The sequence below is a fragment of the Euleptes europaea genome, chromosome 13, assembly GCF_029931775.1.
Source record: "Euleptes europaea isolate rEulEur1 chromosome 13, rEulEur1.hap1, whole genome shotgun sequence".
NCBI classification, from domain to species: Eukaryota; Metazoa; Chordata; class Lepidosauria; order Squamata; family Sphaerodactylidae; genus Euleptes; species Euleptes europaea.
The window spans coordinates 62,566,982-62,584,970 of NC_079324.1; the positions used below are offsets into that span (position 1 = coordinate 62,566,982).

General features: G+C 47.5%; 1 protein-coding gene across 1 annotated transcript in view; it reads right to left on the reverse strand.

Annotated features, from left to right (window-relative positions):
• The window catches only part of TMEM116 (transmembrane protein 116), a 28,292-nt gene extending 11,378 nt beyond the window's left edge, over positions 1–16,914 (reverse strand). The window contains exons 1-4 of the mRNA XM_056859107.1: positions 16,871–16,914; positions 14,583–14,646; positions 13,628–13,765; positions 2,145–2,249 (exon numbers count right to left, since the gene is read on the reverse strand). Of these exons, the coding sequence (XP_056715085.1) occupies positions 2,145–2,249; positions 13,628–13,765; positions 14,583–14,646; positions 16,871–16,884 (321 nt within the window). The 5' untranslated portion in view covers positions 16,885–16,914. The remainder of the gene's footprint in view (positions 1–2,144; positions 2,250–13,627; positions 13,766–14,582; positions 14,647–16,870) is intronic.
• Positions 16,915–17,989: the final 1,075 nt, after the last annotated feature.

Consider the following 17,989-nt stretch of genomic DNA (forward strand, 5'->3'; position numbering starts at 1 on the left):
CCCAGGTTTGAATCCCCACTCTGACACGGAAGCTTGCTGGGTGACCTTGGGCCAGTCACACTCTCTCACCTTAACCTACCTTAGAGGGCTATTGTGAGGATTAAATGGGGGAGAAGAGAGGGATGGGCCCCCAAGGGGAAGAAAGGCAGGGCATAAACAAAACAACAACAGTAATAGGTGTGCCCTGCCAAATGGCTGGCTGGCTGTGCATTGCATGGCCCCTAGGTCAGTTCATGTGGACATCATGTTGTTATGCCTGCATTTACATGTATGAGCATGACGCATCCAAACATACCTGTGGGAGTTTAGGAACTCAAGCAAAAAGGCTCAACAGAAGAACAGGAGGAGGAGGAAGAAGAAGAGTTGTTTTTTATATGTCAACTTTCTCTACCACTTAAGGAAGAATCAAACCGGTTTACAATCTCCTTCCCTTCCCCTCCCCACAACAGACACCGGGTGAGGTAGGTGGGGCTGAGAGAGTGTGACTAGCCCAAGGTCACCCAGCTGGCTTCATGTGGAGGAAACCAACCCGGTTCACCAGATTAGCATCGGCCGCTCATGTGGAGGAGCGGGGAATCAAACCTGTTTCTCCAGATTAGAGCCCACCACTCCAAACCACCACTCTTAACCACTACACCACGCTGGTTCTTTCAAACCACTAACCATGTTTTAAAAGGGTTTCCCCAAAAGCAAGACAGGGACAGAGATTTAGTAGGGAAAAGGAACACGGGGAGAGTACCTAGCAAATAAAAGGCAGTGCAGAGGGAGAGGGAGAGCCAGCATGGTGTAGTCTTTAAGAGTTAGTTTTGGACTAGTATCTGGGAGACCCGAGTTTGAATCCCCACTCATGCCATGGAAGCTTGCTGGGTGACATTGGGCCAGTCATACGCTCTTGGCCTAATCTACCTCACAGGGTTGTTGTAAGGATAAAATGGAGGGGGGACAGTGTAAGCGGCTTTGGGTCCCCATTGGGGAGAGGGGCAGGGATACAAACAAAGTAAACTGCAGGCACTGCAGCCGGTGAGGTTTCCTTTAAGCCACTGATTACAATTATGTCCTTCTAGTAGATCTTTAACCTAAACAAACCTTTAACCTTCAAAAAAAGCACACACCCTTTTTGCTGTAAAGCCAGGTACCCTGTCTCTTCTCAGCTGAGAAGGGAAAAACAGATTCTGGCAAGTGGCTCACCTGTGCCAAATGAAGAAAGAGGCAGGGAAGTCTTGGAGTGAGAATGAGGAAGTCAAGACAACTGCACAAGCTTGTAGGCAGGCATGTTAAGTCAATAGGAAAATCACCAGACTCCACAGCAGTGTAGTTTCACAGGGTGGCTCTATTGGTCTGCAGAAGAACAGCTACATTTGAGTTCAGTAGCACCTTAGAGACCCCCCCCCCCAATCTTGCTGGTCCTCTAAGGTGCTACTGGACTCAAATCTAGCTGTTGCATGGCAGGGTAAATGCCTTTTTTCTAGGGCCAACCAAATTATCTTGAATGAACAAGCAAGCTTTTGAGCTCCGCAGAACTCTTTCACCAATCTATTTTAAAAAAGGGTACATGGAGAGTGAGTTTCTGGTCATGATGGAAGAGTCTGAAGTCTTAAGGGTTGTTGTTTTGTTTTGTTTTTGTACTGAATGTCCAGTCTGAGGATGAGCTATGGATAACCTGCAGGCTTGTGCACTGCTTTGGGACAAGAATACAGCAGGCATGACTGCTATAGCTTTCTGCAACTGCACAAAAGGATTTCCATTTCCCGCTGTGACTGTTTGGAAATTCTCTGTATTATGAAAATCCTGAAAATGTATTTTATTCTTGCCTTGTTTGCAGAACAATTAGGAAACATTATGCCTTTTCGAAAGGCCTGTATAACATATTTTATTTGTTTGTTTCATTTATACCCCACCTTTCTCCACAACGGGGAGCAAAAACGACTTACAACTTCCTCCTCCTCTCTTCCATTTTTTCCTCACAACAACCCTGTGAGGTAGGTTAGACTAAGAGTGTGTGGCTGGCCCAAGGTCACCCAGCAAGTTTCAGGGTAGAGTGAGAATTCGGACTTTGGTCTCCTAGATCCTAGTCAGGCCCTCTAACTGCTACACCACACTAGCTCTCCACACATCGGCTTAGCAGCTGCCAAAGCAAGATTTACCTGGGAGGAGTGGCTGAATCGGCTCTGGTTGTATTTCACCTTCAGGTCCACATAAAGATGCCAGGTATAATTGACAGTATACAGGAAAGATGCAACATAGAAGACCTGGAAAAGCAGGTAAGGGGAACATTTTTTTACTGAACTTGTCATTTGTAGATTTTATATAAATAACCATATAAAGCATTTATATAGTATTTTCAGTGGTCAAAACTGCAGTCCTTACAAAAGCCCACTTAGGCCAGCAAAGGGTTAAAGGTAAAGGTCCCCTGTGCAAGCACGGGTCATTCCTGACCCATGGGGTGACATCACACCCTGACGTTTACTAGGCAGACTTTGTTTACGGGGTGGTTTGCCAGTGCCTTCCCCAGTCATCTTCCCTTTACCCCCAGCAAGCTGGGTCCTCATTTTACCGACCTCAGAAGGATGGAAGGCTGAGTCGACCTTGAGCCGGCTACCTGAAACCGACTTCCGTTGGGATCGAACTCAGGTCGCGAGCAGAGCTTGGACTGCAGTACTGCAGCTTACCACTCTGCGCCACGGGGCTCTATAGTAAAGGGTTGCTCATGGCCAATAACAGAGTCAGGATTCAACCCAGGGCTTCTTCAGTCTTTGCTCACTAGAAGCAACATCAGGGGGCATCCCACAGTTCTGCAGTTGGAGTGGGGAAACTGGGAAGGAAATTCTGCTCAACTCTTCCCCCTTCCAGCCTCTCCAATCAGGTCAGGAATTGTCTACATGCATACTGACAAACCTACTTTCATTTGCAAGTCTAGAAACTTGCTTGAAGACGAAGCTGATACTTTTAGGATGCAGTAGTAAATTGCACAGAAAATTTCATTCTGCCATAAAGCTGGCAACCAAGATCAAGTTAATCCATGCCGTTGTATTCCCTATTACTGTGTATGGGTGTGAAAGCTGGGCAATGAAGAAAGCTGATAGGAAGAAAGTAGATTCCTTTGAAATGTGGTGTTGGAGGAGAGTGTCACGGATACCGTGGACTGCCCAAAAAACAAACCAGTGGGTTACACACATGAAACACATTAACCTGCCTTATACTGAATCAGACCCTTGGTCCATCAAAGTCAGTATTGTCTACTCAGACCGGCAGCGGCTCTCCAGGGTCTCAGGCAGAGGTCTTTCACATCACCTACTTGCCTGTTCCCTTTAACTGGAGATGCCGGGGATTGAACCTGGGACCTTCTGCAGGTCAAGCAGAGGCTCTGCCACTGAGCCACAGCCCCTCCCCCAAGTTCTAGATCAAATCAAGCCTGAACTGAGCCTAGAAGCTAAAATGACTAAACTGAGGCTGTCATACTTTGGTCACATTATGAGAAGAGTCACTGGAAAAGACAGTCATGCTAGGAAAAGTTGGGGGCAGCAGGAAAAGAGGAAGACCCGACAAGAGATGGATTGACTCTATCAAGGAAGCCATGGCCCTCAGTTTGCCAGACCTGATCAAGGCTGTTAAAGATAGGATGTTTTGGAGGACACTGATTCATAGGGTCACCATGAGTCGGCAGTGACTTGATGGCACTTCACACACAAAAAACTCACTGGGAGACTTTGGGCCAATGACTCCCTCTCTTAAACTAACCAACCCCAAAGGGTTGTTATGAGGGCAAAATGAGGAGAGACTGTAGGAAGGGCAGGATAAACATGTACAAAAAAATGGCCGTTTGCAACATGACGTGCCAGGTTAACCATCTTCACAAGGGAGGAAAAGTTGTACTTTTTACTATTTCAAAACAGAGTATCAGGCAGAGTTACTCCTATAGCAATCCTGTCCTAACTCTCAGCTTGGATCAGTGGCGCTCTGTCCCTGCATACCAGGTGCGTTCCACAGCCCGGAAAGGCCTCTGCCTTGGGCTGTTTTATCTCCAACTGAACCAGGATGATGAACTGATGGCCCTGGCCCTGATCCAGCAGGGCTGTCCTTTCTCCTCCCTGCCTTGTCTGTCCTTAATTATAACTGCTTTGCATTTTCCCCTCCATTGTGCAGGCCAAATGGAGTGGAATTCTGTCCAGGGCTTTCTAGGTCGTTTGGCTTGAACCGAGGAGGGCACAACTGTTGAATTGTGAAAGAGCCACACGAGGAGGCTCTCGCTGGGTTCAGCTGAGTGCGGAATTCACTTTCGGATGAGGTTGGGAGGAGTGGGGTTGGTTGCTGGATTCAAAACGCAAATGGCTGTTGGAGCATGGCCAGAGGCTGAGCTGGAAGGGGAACTGGGCGGAGCAGCCAACAGAAGAGGACCAAGATCTTGATGAGCTGCAGCTCCGTCTTTGGGGACCAAGAACCCTTTTCGGATTTGCTAGCCCAACTGACAACCATGCTGGCCAACATCCCCAGTTGTGGAAGCCAAAAACGTATACCAGGCTTTGGATTCTCTGGATCCATTCTGCTATTAATAGGGTTGCCAACTCTGGGTTGGGAAACTCCTGGAGATTTTTGGGGTGGAGCCTAGGGAGGGCGGGTTTGGAGAGGGGAGAGTGTGTGACAGAAATCCTAAAATGTGCTAAGGCTCGTGAAGGGCCCTACAGCGTCTGGGATCTTACACCCCTAGAGATTCCATCAGAATGAGCCATTCACTTCTATTCCACATTGGCCCATGCTGGCAGACTTACAGTGAACGTAAGGACATAAGAAAGGCCCTGCTGGATCAGACCAAGGTCCATCCAGTCCAGCAGTCTGTTCACATGGTGGCCAACCAGGTGCCTCTAGGAAGCCTCCAAACAACACAACAGCAGAAAGATGGTGGAGATGGGGCCATGGACTTTGGGGAGGGAATTCCAGTCCCCCCCCCCCGCCTAGATACCCACCAGATTTCTGATGGTGAAGGAAGGTGAACGCCATTTTCGAGCTCAAATATTTGTTGTTTTTTCCTTTTGCAAATTTAACTGCTAGGATTGTTTTTTTTTCCCCTTTCTTTTTTTCTAAGGAGACCTGTGTGGGGTACACACAGCAAAGATGTCCCAAAGCATAAACAATGTCAGAAGAACTCAAACAATATGCTAATGGCAGAAGCGAGCAAAGAGGGGGAAAGCCAGATTTTGTTCCAAGACAGACTTTGCTCAGATGGAAAAGATGAAATCATAGGTCAGATTCCCTGGCACAATGGGTGATACATGGGCCGCATTAGGAACCAGCTGCTCACGGACTGGATTCTGTTTTCTTTTTTCCATGTCAAAACCAAAACAACTCGCATTCATTCAGAAACATCTCCACCAGCGCCGAAAAACAGTTCCCACTTGTGATGACTTTTTCACCTCTTCTTGCAAAAACGTTTGTCTCTTCATTTACAGGCCCTCACTTTCAACTGCCTTCACTTGCCCTGGATGCCATCCAAATCCAACAGGATGTGTAGCCCCGTTACACCGTGTAGGGTTCATCATTACATGATCCCTGGCTGGTGTAGCTCATGCACAGGACTGAGCCAGGAAATATGCAGCAAACAGTGGAAACCAGGATTAAAAAAAAAAAAATCAACTACCTCTGCTCTTCTCTGCAACCAAAAGGGCTACTATCAGCTGAAAATCAACACCGGGGAATATTCAGTGCAGTCCTATTTTTTCAGAAAATTTGATAGAAAAGGAATGAGATGGATGAGATAGTGCCTAATAAAACCCAAGACCCAATGGGCTGAGCTTTTGCTGTATGCTCACCTACCTCACAGGGTGTCTGCTGTGGGGAGGGGAAGGGAAGGTGATTGCAAGCTGGTTTGATTCTTCCTTAAGTGGGAGAGAAAGTCGGCAGATAAAAACCAACTCTTCTTCTTCTTCTTCTTCTTCCTGCCCGGCAGAGGTTTCCTTGCTTTCCGAGAAGAAGAAGAGTTGGTTTTTATCTGCCAACTTTCTCTACCACTTAAGGAAGAATCAAACCGGCTTGCAATCACCTTCCCTTCCCCTCCCCGCAACAGACACCCTGTGAGGTAGGTGAGGCTGAGAGAGCTCTAAGAGAGCTGTGACTAGCCCAAGGTCACCCAGCTGGCTTCATGTGGAGGAGTGGGGAAACCAACCTGGTTCACCAGATTATGAGACTCCTTAAAGGTAGAGAAAAGTGGGGTATAAAAACCAACTCTTCTCCTTCTTATGCAAAAATAATAATACCCAAACAGCAGGGCCTAGGCCGGGGCTGCGTAACGGAGGCAGTCCCACTGATGAGCCTCCTGAATCTTCTCCTCTCCCCTACGTGAGGAGAAGGCGGTTACGGCGAGTCCCTTGTGTTTTCCTTTCATTTTACATCCCAAGGTAAACAGGAAACCTTTGCAGAGGACTGGAGGGACCCGACTCTCTGCTCAAAGCGGCTGTCACGAACGGATACTCTGAAAGGTAACGGAGCTGGGCCAGCCCTGCCAGTCCTTCTGAAACACACAGACTGCCCAAACACACTGAAAAGGAACATCTTCATCGGTGCCTGGGCCAGCAGCTGAACCACGAGAATATGAAGGAAGAAAAGAAGGACGGCCCCCTGAGAATGTGCAGAGGAACATTTATGCATGCATGGTGGTTTTGTAAAAAAATTAAGAGGTTTTGGTCCTGGGTTGTGAATGAAACAAATAATATGATAAGAGTAAAAATTTAAAAAGATCCTGCTTTTTGTTTACTGGGAATTCCAATAAAAGAGTTAGATAAAACTGATAGAGTCATATGTCAATATAGTTTTGCGGCTGCAAGAATTACGATTGCTAAAAAATGGAAGCAAACAAATAAACCTTTCATTAAAGAATGGAGGGAAAAATTATGGTTTTATATGCGGATGGCCAAAATTACTGATTTTTTACATGGTAAAGATGTAGATGAATTTAAGTATAACTGGTCAAAGGCCGTCGCATATTGGGATAAATCGGCAAAAACGGATTTTAAAGTGATTTTTAACAAATTATAGTTTTATAAGAAATTTAATTATGTTTTAGATTAATAGGATGTTTTTATATTCTGCCATAGCATCTCGCCGGAAGTCCTATGGTGATGGGCACTTTGGTGGGTGGTAGGTTATGGCGCATTATAGTTTTTTGAATAGACAGTTATGATGAATGTATTAGTTTAGGATATACTAGTGCGCAATAAATATTTTTTTGTATTGTTTACATTGATGTTTTCTTTTTATTATTATTTGTATTCACAAATATGTATACTTTTTCTTCTTCTTTTTTTGTTGTTTTATTATTATTATTAAAAATCAATAAAAAATTAAAAAAAATAGAATGTGCAGAGTGCATTTCTCTCACTGCCAAATAAGCGCAAAGCATCCACACGGGCCAGGGATTGGTGGAGAGTGGACTTCCAGATCCTAGGGCTATTTTGCAGACATCACAGGTCACCTTCCCTAGAAAGTAAGTGCTGATAAGGGGGTGGAGTGCCCCCAATTAGAATAAACTTTGGATTTATGGGCAGAAAGAGAGTAAGATGCAAAAGGGTTGGATTCAACGGATGTTCCCTGCCTTGAAATCATCTGAGGGTAGGCAATAACCTTAGAAAAACTCTGTACCAATACAGAAAATGGTTTAAGAGAGAGAGAGATATTTAAGCACACACACACACACTTGAAAAGGAAAAGTTTTCTTAAGGACAGAAAATCAGTAGACCTGAGATCAATCTTGTGATCTTTCAGGATGAGCAGAGACACAGGGAACCTCTCTCCCAGCCCCAAAAGCCCCAGTTAATCTTTACAAACCTGCTTTGCCACCTTGAAACCTCCATCACCCCACTCCGGGTTACTAACGTTGGTCCTGCCAAACCACTGGGTCTTGTGACCAAGGCAGGGCACCCTGATGCCAAGCCAAGACACATTCCACCTTATCTCGAAAGAAGCAAACAGCCCAGAGCTGAAATTCCCGTTGCCCAGGTCTCGGGGGGGGGGGGGGGATCAGAGATGTTGGGTTTGCAGAGCACCTTGTTGGTTAAGGCCGTCTCAGGGAGACCCATTTCAGGTGCCACCTCTTGACTTTGCAGATTCAGGGTGGGCAGAAGGTAGACTGGGAATCTAATGAGGCCGACTGAGAGACTGCTGGGATTCTTGCCAGGAACCCTGGCCAGGTGGACCTTGGTCTTCTCCAGCAAAGCACTTCTGATTTTCTTAGAAAGAGCACAAATGCTGGGGAGGGCCATAGCTCAGTGGTAGAGCATCTGCTTGGCACGCAGAAGGTCCCAGGTTCAATCCCCAGCATCTCCAGTTAAAGCACTGGTTCCCAACCAGGGGTCCATGGACCCCAGGGGTCCGCAAAACAAAGTTCTAAACCCATAATAAATTAATATTTTCAATTAAAAGTTCTCTATTATAAAAAATATATATTCAAATATTATTCTAAGTTTAATGTTTAACTAACAGTTATGATTAAAGTTTATTTTCAAATTCTCAGAATTTTTATTTTGAACCTTGGGGTCCCTGCACCGAACAAAAAGGTCCTAGTGGTCCCTGGTCAAAAAAAGGTTGGGAACCACTGAGGTAAAGGGACCAAGCAAGTAGGTGATGTGAAAGACCTCTACCTGAGACCCTGGAGAGCCGCTGCCGGTCTTAGACAATACTGATTTTGATGGACCAAGGTAGTAGAAAATGCCATCAAGGCTCAGCTGACTTATGGTGACCCATTGGGTATCCAAGGCAAGAAATGAACAGAGGAGGTTTGCCATTGCCTCCCTCTGCATAGTGACCCTGGACTTCCTTGCTGGTCTCCCATCCAAATACTAACCAGGGCTGATTCTGCTTAGCTTCTGAGATCTGGTGAGATGTGCTTAGCCTGGGTCATCCAGGGCACAGGTGGTCTGCCATTGTTGGCCTCTAAGGAGCGACCCTGGACTTCCTTGGTGGTCTCCCATCCAAGTACTAACCAGGGCTGACCCTGCTAAGCTTCCAAGATCTGATGAAATCGAGCTAGTCATCCAGGTGAGGGCAAGAGACAAACAGGTGGTTTTCCATCACTTGCCTCTGCATAGTGTCCCTGGCCTTACTTGGTTGTCTCCCATCTAAATACTAACCAGAGCCAACCCCATTTAGCTTCCGAGATCTGACAAAATCAAGCTTAGCTGTGCCTGAACTGGCCAAGATGCATTGTACTGTAAAATTTAGCATACACAAGGATTCTAATAAAAAAAGGGGGGAAATAGGCCACACAAGATTGAAGTCAACCCCCCCTCTGAAGCAAAATCAGTCTTTAAGCAGAGGCTGGACCAGAACTTGTCAGGGATGCTCTAGGCTGATCCTGCGTTAAGCAAGGGGTTGGATGGCCTGTATGGCCCCTTCCAACTCTATGATTCTAAAATATGGACCGGAGCATTGTCTGTGGAAGCCCTGGTGTTACAGGATTCTCAGGGGAGGAGCTGGGATTCAGTTGTGAAGCACAATCATTGTATATATGACGTTCTTGATCCAGTGACCACCTAAGGCCTCAGGTACCGGGTACTTGGAAAGCCCTTTCTCTGTCCAAGACATTCCTGACTCAGATAGACCAAGAGGATGACTTCCGAGTGTTTCCCTGGCAGGCTTCTTTTGCCTGGCAGGCAAAAAATCCGTTTTCCCCCTGGCACAGGGATGAAATGTTCATTCCTGTTCTTGTGTGTCCTGCCAAGGCTGAGAAGCCATAGGGTCAAGGCGAGGGCTGCTTGCTGTGCCAAAGGCTGCCTATGCGCCATGTGAAGCTGCCACATTGGTGAGCAAGGCTTTAAAGAAAGGAACGGAGAACCCATGCCTACCTCATAACCCAGAGAAACTTTTCAAACTCCATCAAAGAGCCCAAGGGGGCTAAAATTCCTGTTGCCCATCAATTGTGTGTGTTAAAATCAGAAGCTGAACAAGAACTGCTACAGTTCATTCCAGAAGCTCATAGCAGACGCCTCCCTTAGACAAACACTGGTGTATTTATTTATTTAAATGGTTATAGGTTGCCAGCTCCGGGCTGGAAAATACCTGAAGACTTTGGGGGTTGAGCCTGAGGAGGGCAGGGTTTGGGGAGGGACTTCAAAGGGGTATAATGCCCTAGAGTCCACCTTCCAAAGGGGCCATTTTCTCTAGGGGAACTGATCTCTATCGCCTGGAGATGAGTTGTAATCTCAGATCTCCAGCCACCACCTGGAGGTTGGCAACCTTAGTTATATAGCCCACTGTACTCCTCATAAAGGGACACTAAGCTTGACACTTTTTATCCCTTTCAAACTCAACCTTGGTTAAAGTCACGGTAGCTAAAGCATGTTTCTTTTCAGGACCTCTCAGGCATCCTAAGCATGAGGGTGACCTTGAAAAATCACATGAACACATAAAGCTGCCTTACACTGAATCAGACTCTTGGTCCATCAAAGTCAGTATTGTCTACTCAGACCAGCAGCAGCTCTCCAGGGTCTCAGGCAGAGGTCTTTCACATCACCGACTTGCCTAGAGATGCCGGGGATGGAACCTGGGACCTTCTGCATGCCAAGCAGATGCTCTACCACTGAGCCACAGCCCCTCTCTATGGCTCTCCAGGGTCTCTTTCACATCACCTACTTGCCTGGTCCCTTTAACTGGAGATGCCGGGGATTGAACCTGGGGCCTTCTGCATGCCAAGCAGAGGCTCTACCACTGAGCCACGGCCCCGTGAGGGGGGGCAATCTCAGATGGGGTAAACTACATGGGTCAGTTGTGAAGCATACAGTGTTTTTTTTGGGAGTGAGGACCTTCCAGGCATTCTTCCCGGATTGTTTTAAACTGGAATGTCCCCGGTTCTCAAGAGTCTTTCGTCCTTTAGGTGGATGTAGTCATGTTTCAAATTCAAAAGTCTGCTTTAAAAAAATCCTAAGTGCCGCCCGCCCCGCCCCTGGCACCACCCTGGCTCCTGCGTGGTTTCCAGCTTGGCAAGCAAGAATCAGAACCACAGGAAGCCAATGAGAGAACGGCGATACAATCCTAATGCATTGCTGAGCATTTCCATGGGTCTTTCAGTTTCTAAGAGCACCACGTAGACTGCCCTAGACCTAACCACGAGTGAACGGAAGGTGTGCAGGGCCTTCCTCCAGTTGCAGTGGCCCCTCCTCCCTCATTCCTGGAGGTCCTGCTCTGAGCAGGGGCAAGAGGGTGAAATTGCCCCCCCTCTCTCAGTGGAGTGGCACTTGTGGAAGGCAAAGCCTCGTGGTATAGAGGTTGAGAGCAGTGGTTAGGCGCGGTGGACTCTGATCTGGAGAACTGGGTTTGATATTCCATTCCTCCACATGAGTGGCGGGTGCTAATCTGGTGAACCAGGTTGGTTTCCCCACTCCACCTCACGAAACCAGCTGGGTGACCTTGGGCTAGTCACAGCTCTCTCAGCCCCACCTACCTCACCTCGGAGGGTGCCTGTTGTGGGGAGGGGAGGGGAAGGTGATTGTAAGCCGGTTTGAGTCTCCCTTAAGTGGTAGAGAAAGTTGGCATATAAAACCCAACTCTTCTTCTACAAAGAAGGAGTGCTTTTACCTCCTTCCCTCTCCTCCCTGAACTGCCAAAGGAGCCCAGAGGGGCTGGAATGGAGAGGAACGTGGGTGGATCAGGGTTCCTTGCAGGCAGGGTTGGCTGCAAGCAGGGTTGGCTACAGGCCCCCCTTTTGCTGCCCAGATTGCGGAGAGGGGGGGCCTGCCAGAGTGTGGCTTGCTCAAAGCCAGGCGGTGAGCCAGCCCAAAGCGGAGATGAGCCTCATGTGGAGCGCTCCCACATTTACAGTCACTCCACCGTTTGGCGATTCTGCTCTCTCACACCACAGGAATTCAATTGAGCCAGATTCCAGTGTGTGTGTATGTGGGGGGTGGGGGGGGAGATAATAAAAGTGAGGCCTCTCCGTAGGGTTGCCAACCTCCAGGTGGGGGCTGGAAGCATCCCACTATTAGGACTGATCACCAGGTGACAGGTCAGTTCACTTGGAGAAAATGGGGCTTTCCATGGTGGTCTCTATGGCATTATACCCCCATTGAAGTCCCTCCCTTCACCGCCCTCCTCAAGCTCCCACCCTCAAAATCTCCAGGTATTTCCCAACCTAGAGCTGGCAGCCTTACCTCTGAGCATGTACAAAGTGCATTTAACCTACCCATTTCCCAGATCTCTTTGCTACATTTGAAACTTGGCAGTCGGCCTTTCACAAGAAGAGAGAGCGCAGACGTTGAGATGCAGGCCACTGTGCCCCCCCCCCTTTCCAAAAGAAATGAACCACTTAGCTACTTAACACAAAACACGTTGTGTGTTTACCCTCCCCCGTCACTACTCTCTCCTTTGCTGGCTCACCTGTCCTCATATCACCCATTGCAGGACGGGTGGGGAAGTCGGAGAGCCAGAGGGAGCGATGTTGTTTGTCTTGCATTGGTAGGGGGTGCACAAAGACGCTCACGTGCCCTTTTGCCTCCTGTTTGGTTGGTTGTTTGTGTGCGGCAGGCAGGCCCAGCTGTTTCTGGAGGTGAGTCAGCCTTGGAAAAACTGCCACCCAAGCAGCTAATGCAACAGCAGGATTCCATGAGCAATATGCAATTTCAAATTTCTCAGGCGAAGAAAGAGAGACTGTACCAGAATAGTGTACTCATCGGCTCCAGATGCCTTGCGAGCAACTTTCCTTCTGATTCCCACACTGAGGAATGGGCTTCCTGAAGAGGGGAGGGGAGCCCCCCCTCACTGGAGATCTTCAGGAATTGCTGCAAGGCCTCGTTTGCTAGGGCTATTGAGGGGGTATGAACGGCAGGCCTCTTTTAAAGGGGAAGAAAGGCATTGGGGGGGTGTACTTGGTTTTAATCTATAATGTTTCGATTATTATTTGTAAACTGCCTTCAGACAAGAGGAAAGGAGAGGCAGAAATATTTTAATAAATAAATACCCAAGATTTGTTTAAATGAAATTGAATGCTAGCAACACTGGAAAAGACAGTCATGCTAGGAAAAGTTGAGGGCAGCAGGAAAAGAGGAAGACCCAATAAGAGATGGATTGACTCAATAAAGGAAGCCACAGCCTTCAATTTGCAAGATCTGAGCAAAGCTGTCAAAGATAGGACATTTTGGAGGACTTTCATTCATAGGGTCGCCATGAGTCGGAAGCGACTTGACAGCACTTAACACACACACACAACCTGGATGTTAGAAGAAGAAGAGTTGGTTTTAATCTGCCGAATTTCTCTACCACTTAAGGAAGAATCAAACCGGTTTACAATCACTTTCCCCTCCCCTCCCCACAACAGACACCCTGTGAGGTAGGTAGGGCTGAGAGATCTGTGACTAGCCCAAGGTCACCAAGCTGGCTTCATGTAGAGGAGTGGGGAAACAAATCCAGTCCACCCAATTAGCCTCTGCCACTCATGTGGAGGAGTGGGGAAACCAACCTGGTTTTCCAGATCAGAGACCACCGCTCCAAACCACCGCTCTTAACCACTACACCACGCTGGCTCTCCACATTAGCAACCAGAGTTTGTACCCCCTGCCCAGCTGGGCCCCAAAAGCAGCTGCCTGTCTTCCTGGAGCTGGTGGCACTGGCCAGGTGCTCATGGTAAGGCCAAGGGCCAAGCCCGTCTCACCTGTCCCATGGTCTGCAGGTTATAGCAGGCGTTCCCCAGGCCTGCCTCTGGGGTCTCGTTGCCATACAGGAGCGCCCCAACGAGCCAGCACATTCCCAGGCAGAGGTCAGAGACACTCAGGTAGAAGAGAGGCCGCACCTGCCAAAGAACCAAAGCAAGTGGTTAGGTGTCTGCCAAGCAGGGCTCAGCCCCTGTACCATGGCCAAAACCTGAGTCAGCCCCGTGCAGTTGGAGTGTTCCTAGAGAACAAAGAACCACCCTCGGTATTTGCACTAGAGACAAGAGGCATCATGACCAGTATCCATTTTGACTAGTAGCCATGGTTAGCCCTCTCCTCCAGGAACATAACCACTCCCCTCTTAAAGCCCTCCAAGTTGGCAGCCATCCCCACATCCTGGGGCAGGGAGTTCCACAATTTAACTATGCGTTGTATGAAGAAATACTTCCTTTTATCTGTTTTGAATCTCTCACCCTCAATACTTCATTTTATCTGTTGTAATCGGTTGTAATCCCAGGAGCTCTCCAGGTCCCATTTGGAGGCTGGCAACCCTCCACTGGACAGACAAATCAGGAGGCTGCCTTACTGGGGCAGGCACCGAAAAGAAAGAAGGGCTTTCCTTGGAAAACAGGAACAGACGATGCTGCTTAACTTAGCCCCAGCTCCATATGGTCTATTCTGAATGACTCGTAAAGGAGCAGATGCACAAGCCCATGAGTGTGGGGTGTGGGTTCCCTGTGAATTCTAACTCGGTCACGCAAAGCCATCTGTAGTCTCAGCCGAATGCAGCCGTGATTCAGCCCCTAGAGTGAAATATTTATTTTAGAAAGGAGGGAACGTACTTAAAAATTTGAAACATTCGTCACGTTAAGTCCCCGCCCTGCCCATCTGGTATGTTTCGTAAAGTGCAATTCAGCATGCATTTTAATAAAGGAGGAATAAAAGAAATTCCCTTACCTCCGGGGATCTGGCAGCATTCTGGAACACGGCATAGCCAATCATCGAGCTGGATCCCATGACGCTAGGGAAACAAAGGGAAGACGGGTTGAGCTTGAGGTTCGTCTGCTTGGCTTAGAATCACAGAATCACAGAGTTGGAAGGACCCACCAGGGCCATCTAGTCCACCCCCCTGCACAATGCAGGAAATTCTAAACTACCCCCCACACCCCCAGTGACTCCTACTCCATGCCCAGAAGATGGTCAAGATGCCCTCCCTCTCATCATCTGCCTAAGGTCATAGAATCAGCATTACTGACAGATGGCCATGTAGCCTCTGCTTAAAAACCTCCAGAGAAGGAGAGCTCACCACCTCCCGAGGAAGCCTGTTCCACTGAGGAACTGCTCTACCTGGTAGAAAATTCTTCCTAATGTCTAGCCAGAAACACTTTTGATTTAATTTCAACCTGTTGATTCTGGTCCGACCTACTGGGGCAACAGAAAACAATTTAGCACCATCCTCTCTATGACAGCCCTTCAAGTACTTGAAGATGGTTATCATGTCCCCTCTCAGTCTTCTCCTCTTCAGGCTAAACATACCCAGCTCCTTCAACCTTTCCTCATAGGACTTGGTCTCCAGACCCCTCATCATCTTTGTTGCCCTCCTCCTCTGGACACGTTCCAGTTTGTCTACAACCTTCTTAAATTGCGGTGCCCAAAACTGAACACAATTCTCTAGGTGAGGTCTAACCAGAGCAGAGTAAAATGATACCATCGCTTTGCGTGATCTTCTCTGCCTTCAGCACCTGAACAGCAGGCAGCAGAAGCTTTTCCTCTCGGCAAGCTGGGAAATCCTGTTTGTCACACAGCTGTGAAAAGGCACAGGAGCACTGCACCATAAAAATGTTGGCGACTCTAGTTCAGCTCCTGGCTTTTGTGCGTTCAGACCGATCCTCACTGCACTCAGCTTCCTGCATTCTGGCCAATCAATGAAAAAGGGACTGGGATGACTGAGATGTAGGAGAGTCGCCAACTGCTTTTATAAAATCCTGTTCCTGTGCTTTTAACAGCACATGAGGAGCGACTGTCATGGTTTGACTGCCCAACTCAGATCCGCAAGACCCAGATTCAAATCCCCACTATGCTTCATGGGGGACTTTGGTTCAGTCACTCTCTCTCAGTCTAACCTACCTCACAGGGTTGTTGTGAGAATAAAGTGAGTGGGGAATGAGATCCAGGTAAATTACCCTGGCCTGCCAGGCAGAAAGGTGCGATAAAAATACGCTAAATAGGTAGTCTGATCCACAGGCATCAGCGGGATGTATCTGCTGATCACACTACTGATAGAGCAGCAGGTCAGTAGGCTTTCCTAACATGAGCACTGATGTTAATATATTGTATTATTTGTAGTTGGTATAAATCAGAACAAATGTGACCAAAATGCCCCCCTGCCCCATGTCCTTCCGTCCCCAGCCCAGTATTTCTGGCTGCGTTCTTGTAACTCTGGCCCTGATCTCAAGGCCTAAACATGCAGGGGGGATTCGAAGGCCCTTCTTTATCAGAGCAGCCCCCTGCAACAAGCAGCTCCCAAAACTTGGGGAGGAGCTTCGTAAGTCTGTGAAAGGATTCGCACAAGTCTTTGCACCCCTGTAGAGGGGTTCTAAGACATGTTACAGCCAGCCTGGTGTACTGGTTAGATTAGGATCTGGGAGCCCCAGGTTTGAATCCCTGCTCTGCCATGGAAGCTTACTAGGTGACCATGGTTTCCCAGAGCAACCTATCTCACAAGGTTGTTGTGAGGGTAAAATGGAAGGGGGAGAAATTGTTGCAAGCTGCTTTGGGTTCCCGCTGGAGAGAAAAGTGGGGTACAAATATCTAATTAAATGACTGCAGTGGGAAAGGTTCAACTTTTATTTGTAAACCACCTAGCGACTATTATCATGCTTAAAATATTCCTGCTCTCTTATGCTTGAGAAGGCTCACAGCAGCATTTTTAAAATCCCCATAGCCATAAAACAGAAGAGCAGAAAACAGATTAAAGGGCGTTCGTAGTGATGTTATTCAACAACCCTGTCCCACAGCTTTCTTGAAAAGAGACGTGTGTTGCAGGCCCTCCTGAAAGTGCCAGCAAGACTAAACTCTAGAGCAGGGGTGTTGAACTCATTTGTTATGAGGGCCGCATATAACATAAATGTCACTTGGTTGGGCCGGCCATGCCTCGCCAGCCTAGATCGGGACACCCCTGCTCTAGAGGCTCTTGTGGGGAGACCCTTCCACACACCCTGGGGACGAGAAAAAATCTTCAGTACCTTAAGGCAGCCATGACAGCTTGAATCCAGTGGAGGGTATCAAAGAACTGTAAAGAGAAACGACGTCATTAAACATGCTCGCAATTTCCCATCTCTCTCTGAGTGGTGCAATGTGCGTGGCATCAGGAGAAGTTACCACCCACCAGCAGGGCGCAAAGGTGATGACCCTATCCCGTTGTCTGCACCTGGTTGCTAATGTTCCAAGATACACTGCCTCTGAAAGTGGATGTTCCATTCTTAGAGAATGTTAGAGAGCCAGAGGGGTGTAGTGGTTAAGAGTATCGGAACAGTATCTGGGAGACTCAGGCTCAAATCCCTACTCGTGCCATGGAAGCTTGTTGGGTGACCTTGGACCAATCATACTCTCTCAGCCTAACTTACCTCACAGGGTTGTTGTGAGGATAAAGTGGAGGAGAATGATCTAAGCCACTTTGGGTCCACATTGAGGAGAAAGGCAGGGTATAAATGGATTAATTTTTTTTTGTTATCAAGGGAAGCAGCTGCCGCCTGCCCCACCCTCCACGAAAGCACCTTGGGAAGAACGCAAGAGCTGTCCTGCTTGAGCAGACCGGCCCAGAATCCATCATATTGCAAACAAACAAAAAACCCAGCCACGTTTCAGAACGACAGCATAAAAAAACAAAGTCAGACGTCTCGTCCTGTGGGTTGCATCAAAACTACACCTATATGAATTCTAGTTAATTGAATGTAACATGACGGTTATGTAATATTCAATTTGTTATACACAATAGTAATGTAATCTTAGACTCTTATACAATAGAATACTAATATAAGTAATAACAGAATGACACTATGTAACAGTTTTTTTAGTATAGAGAATGTCTCTTAATATACAATCGAGCTTATTTTTTATTATTGTATTGTTTTTATACTTATAATATTCAATCCCTTCCTTTTTTTTTTCCTGTACCCCTTCAATTATATAAATAAAATTATAAAAAAAAAAACCAAAAAAAACCCTGAGTAATCCACCTTGAGCTTCAGGGAGAAAGAGGACTACGAAGCAAATACAGTAAATACATCACAGCCTGAAAAATGTACCGGTTGGCCTGGCAAAACACAAAACAGGCCCCGAATGAGATCGAAGAACAGACTTCA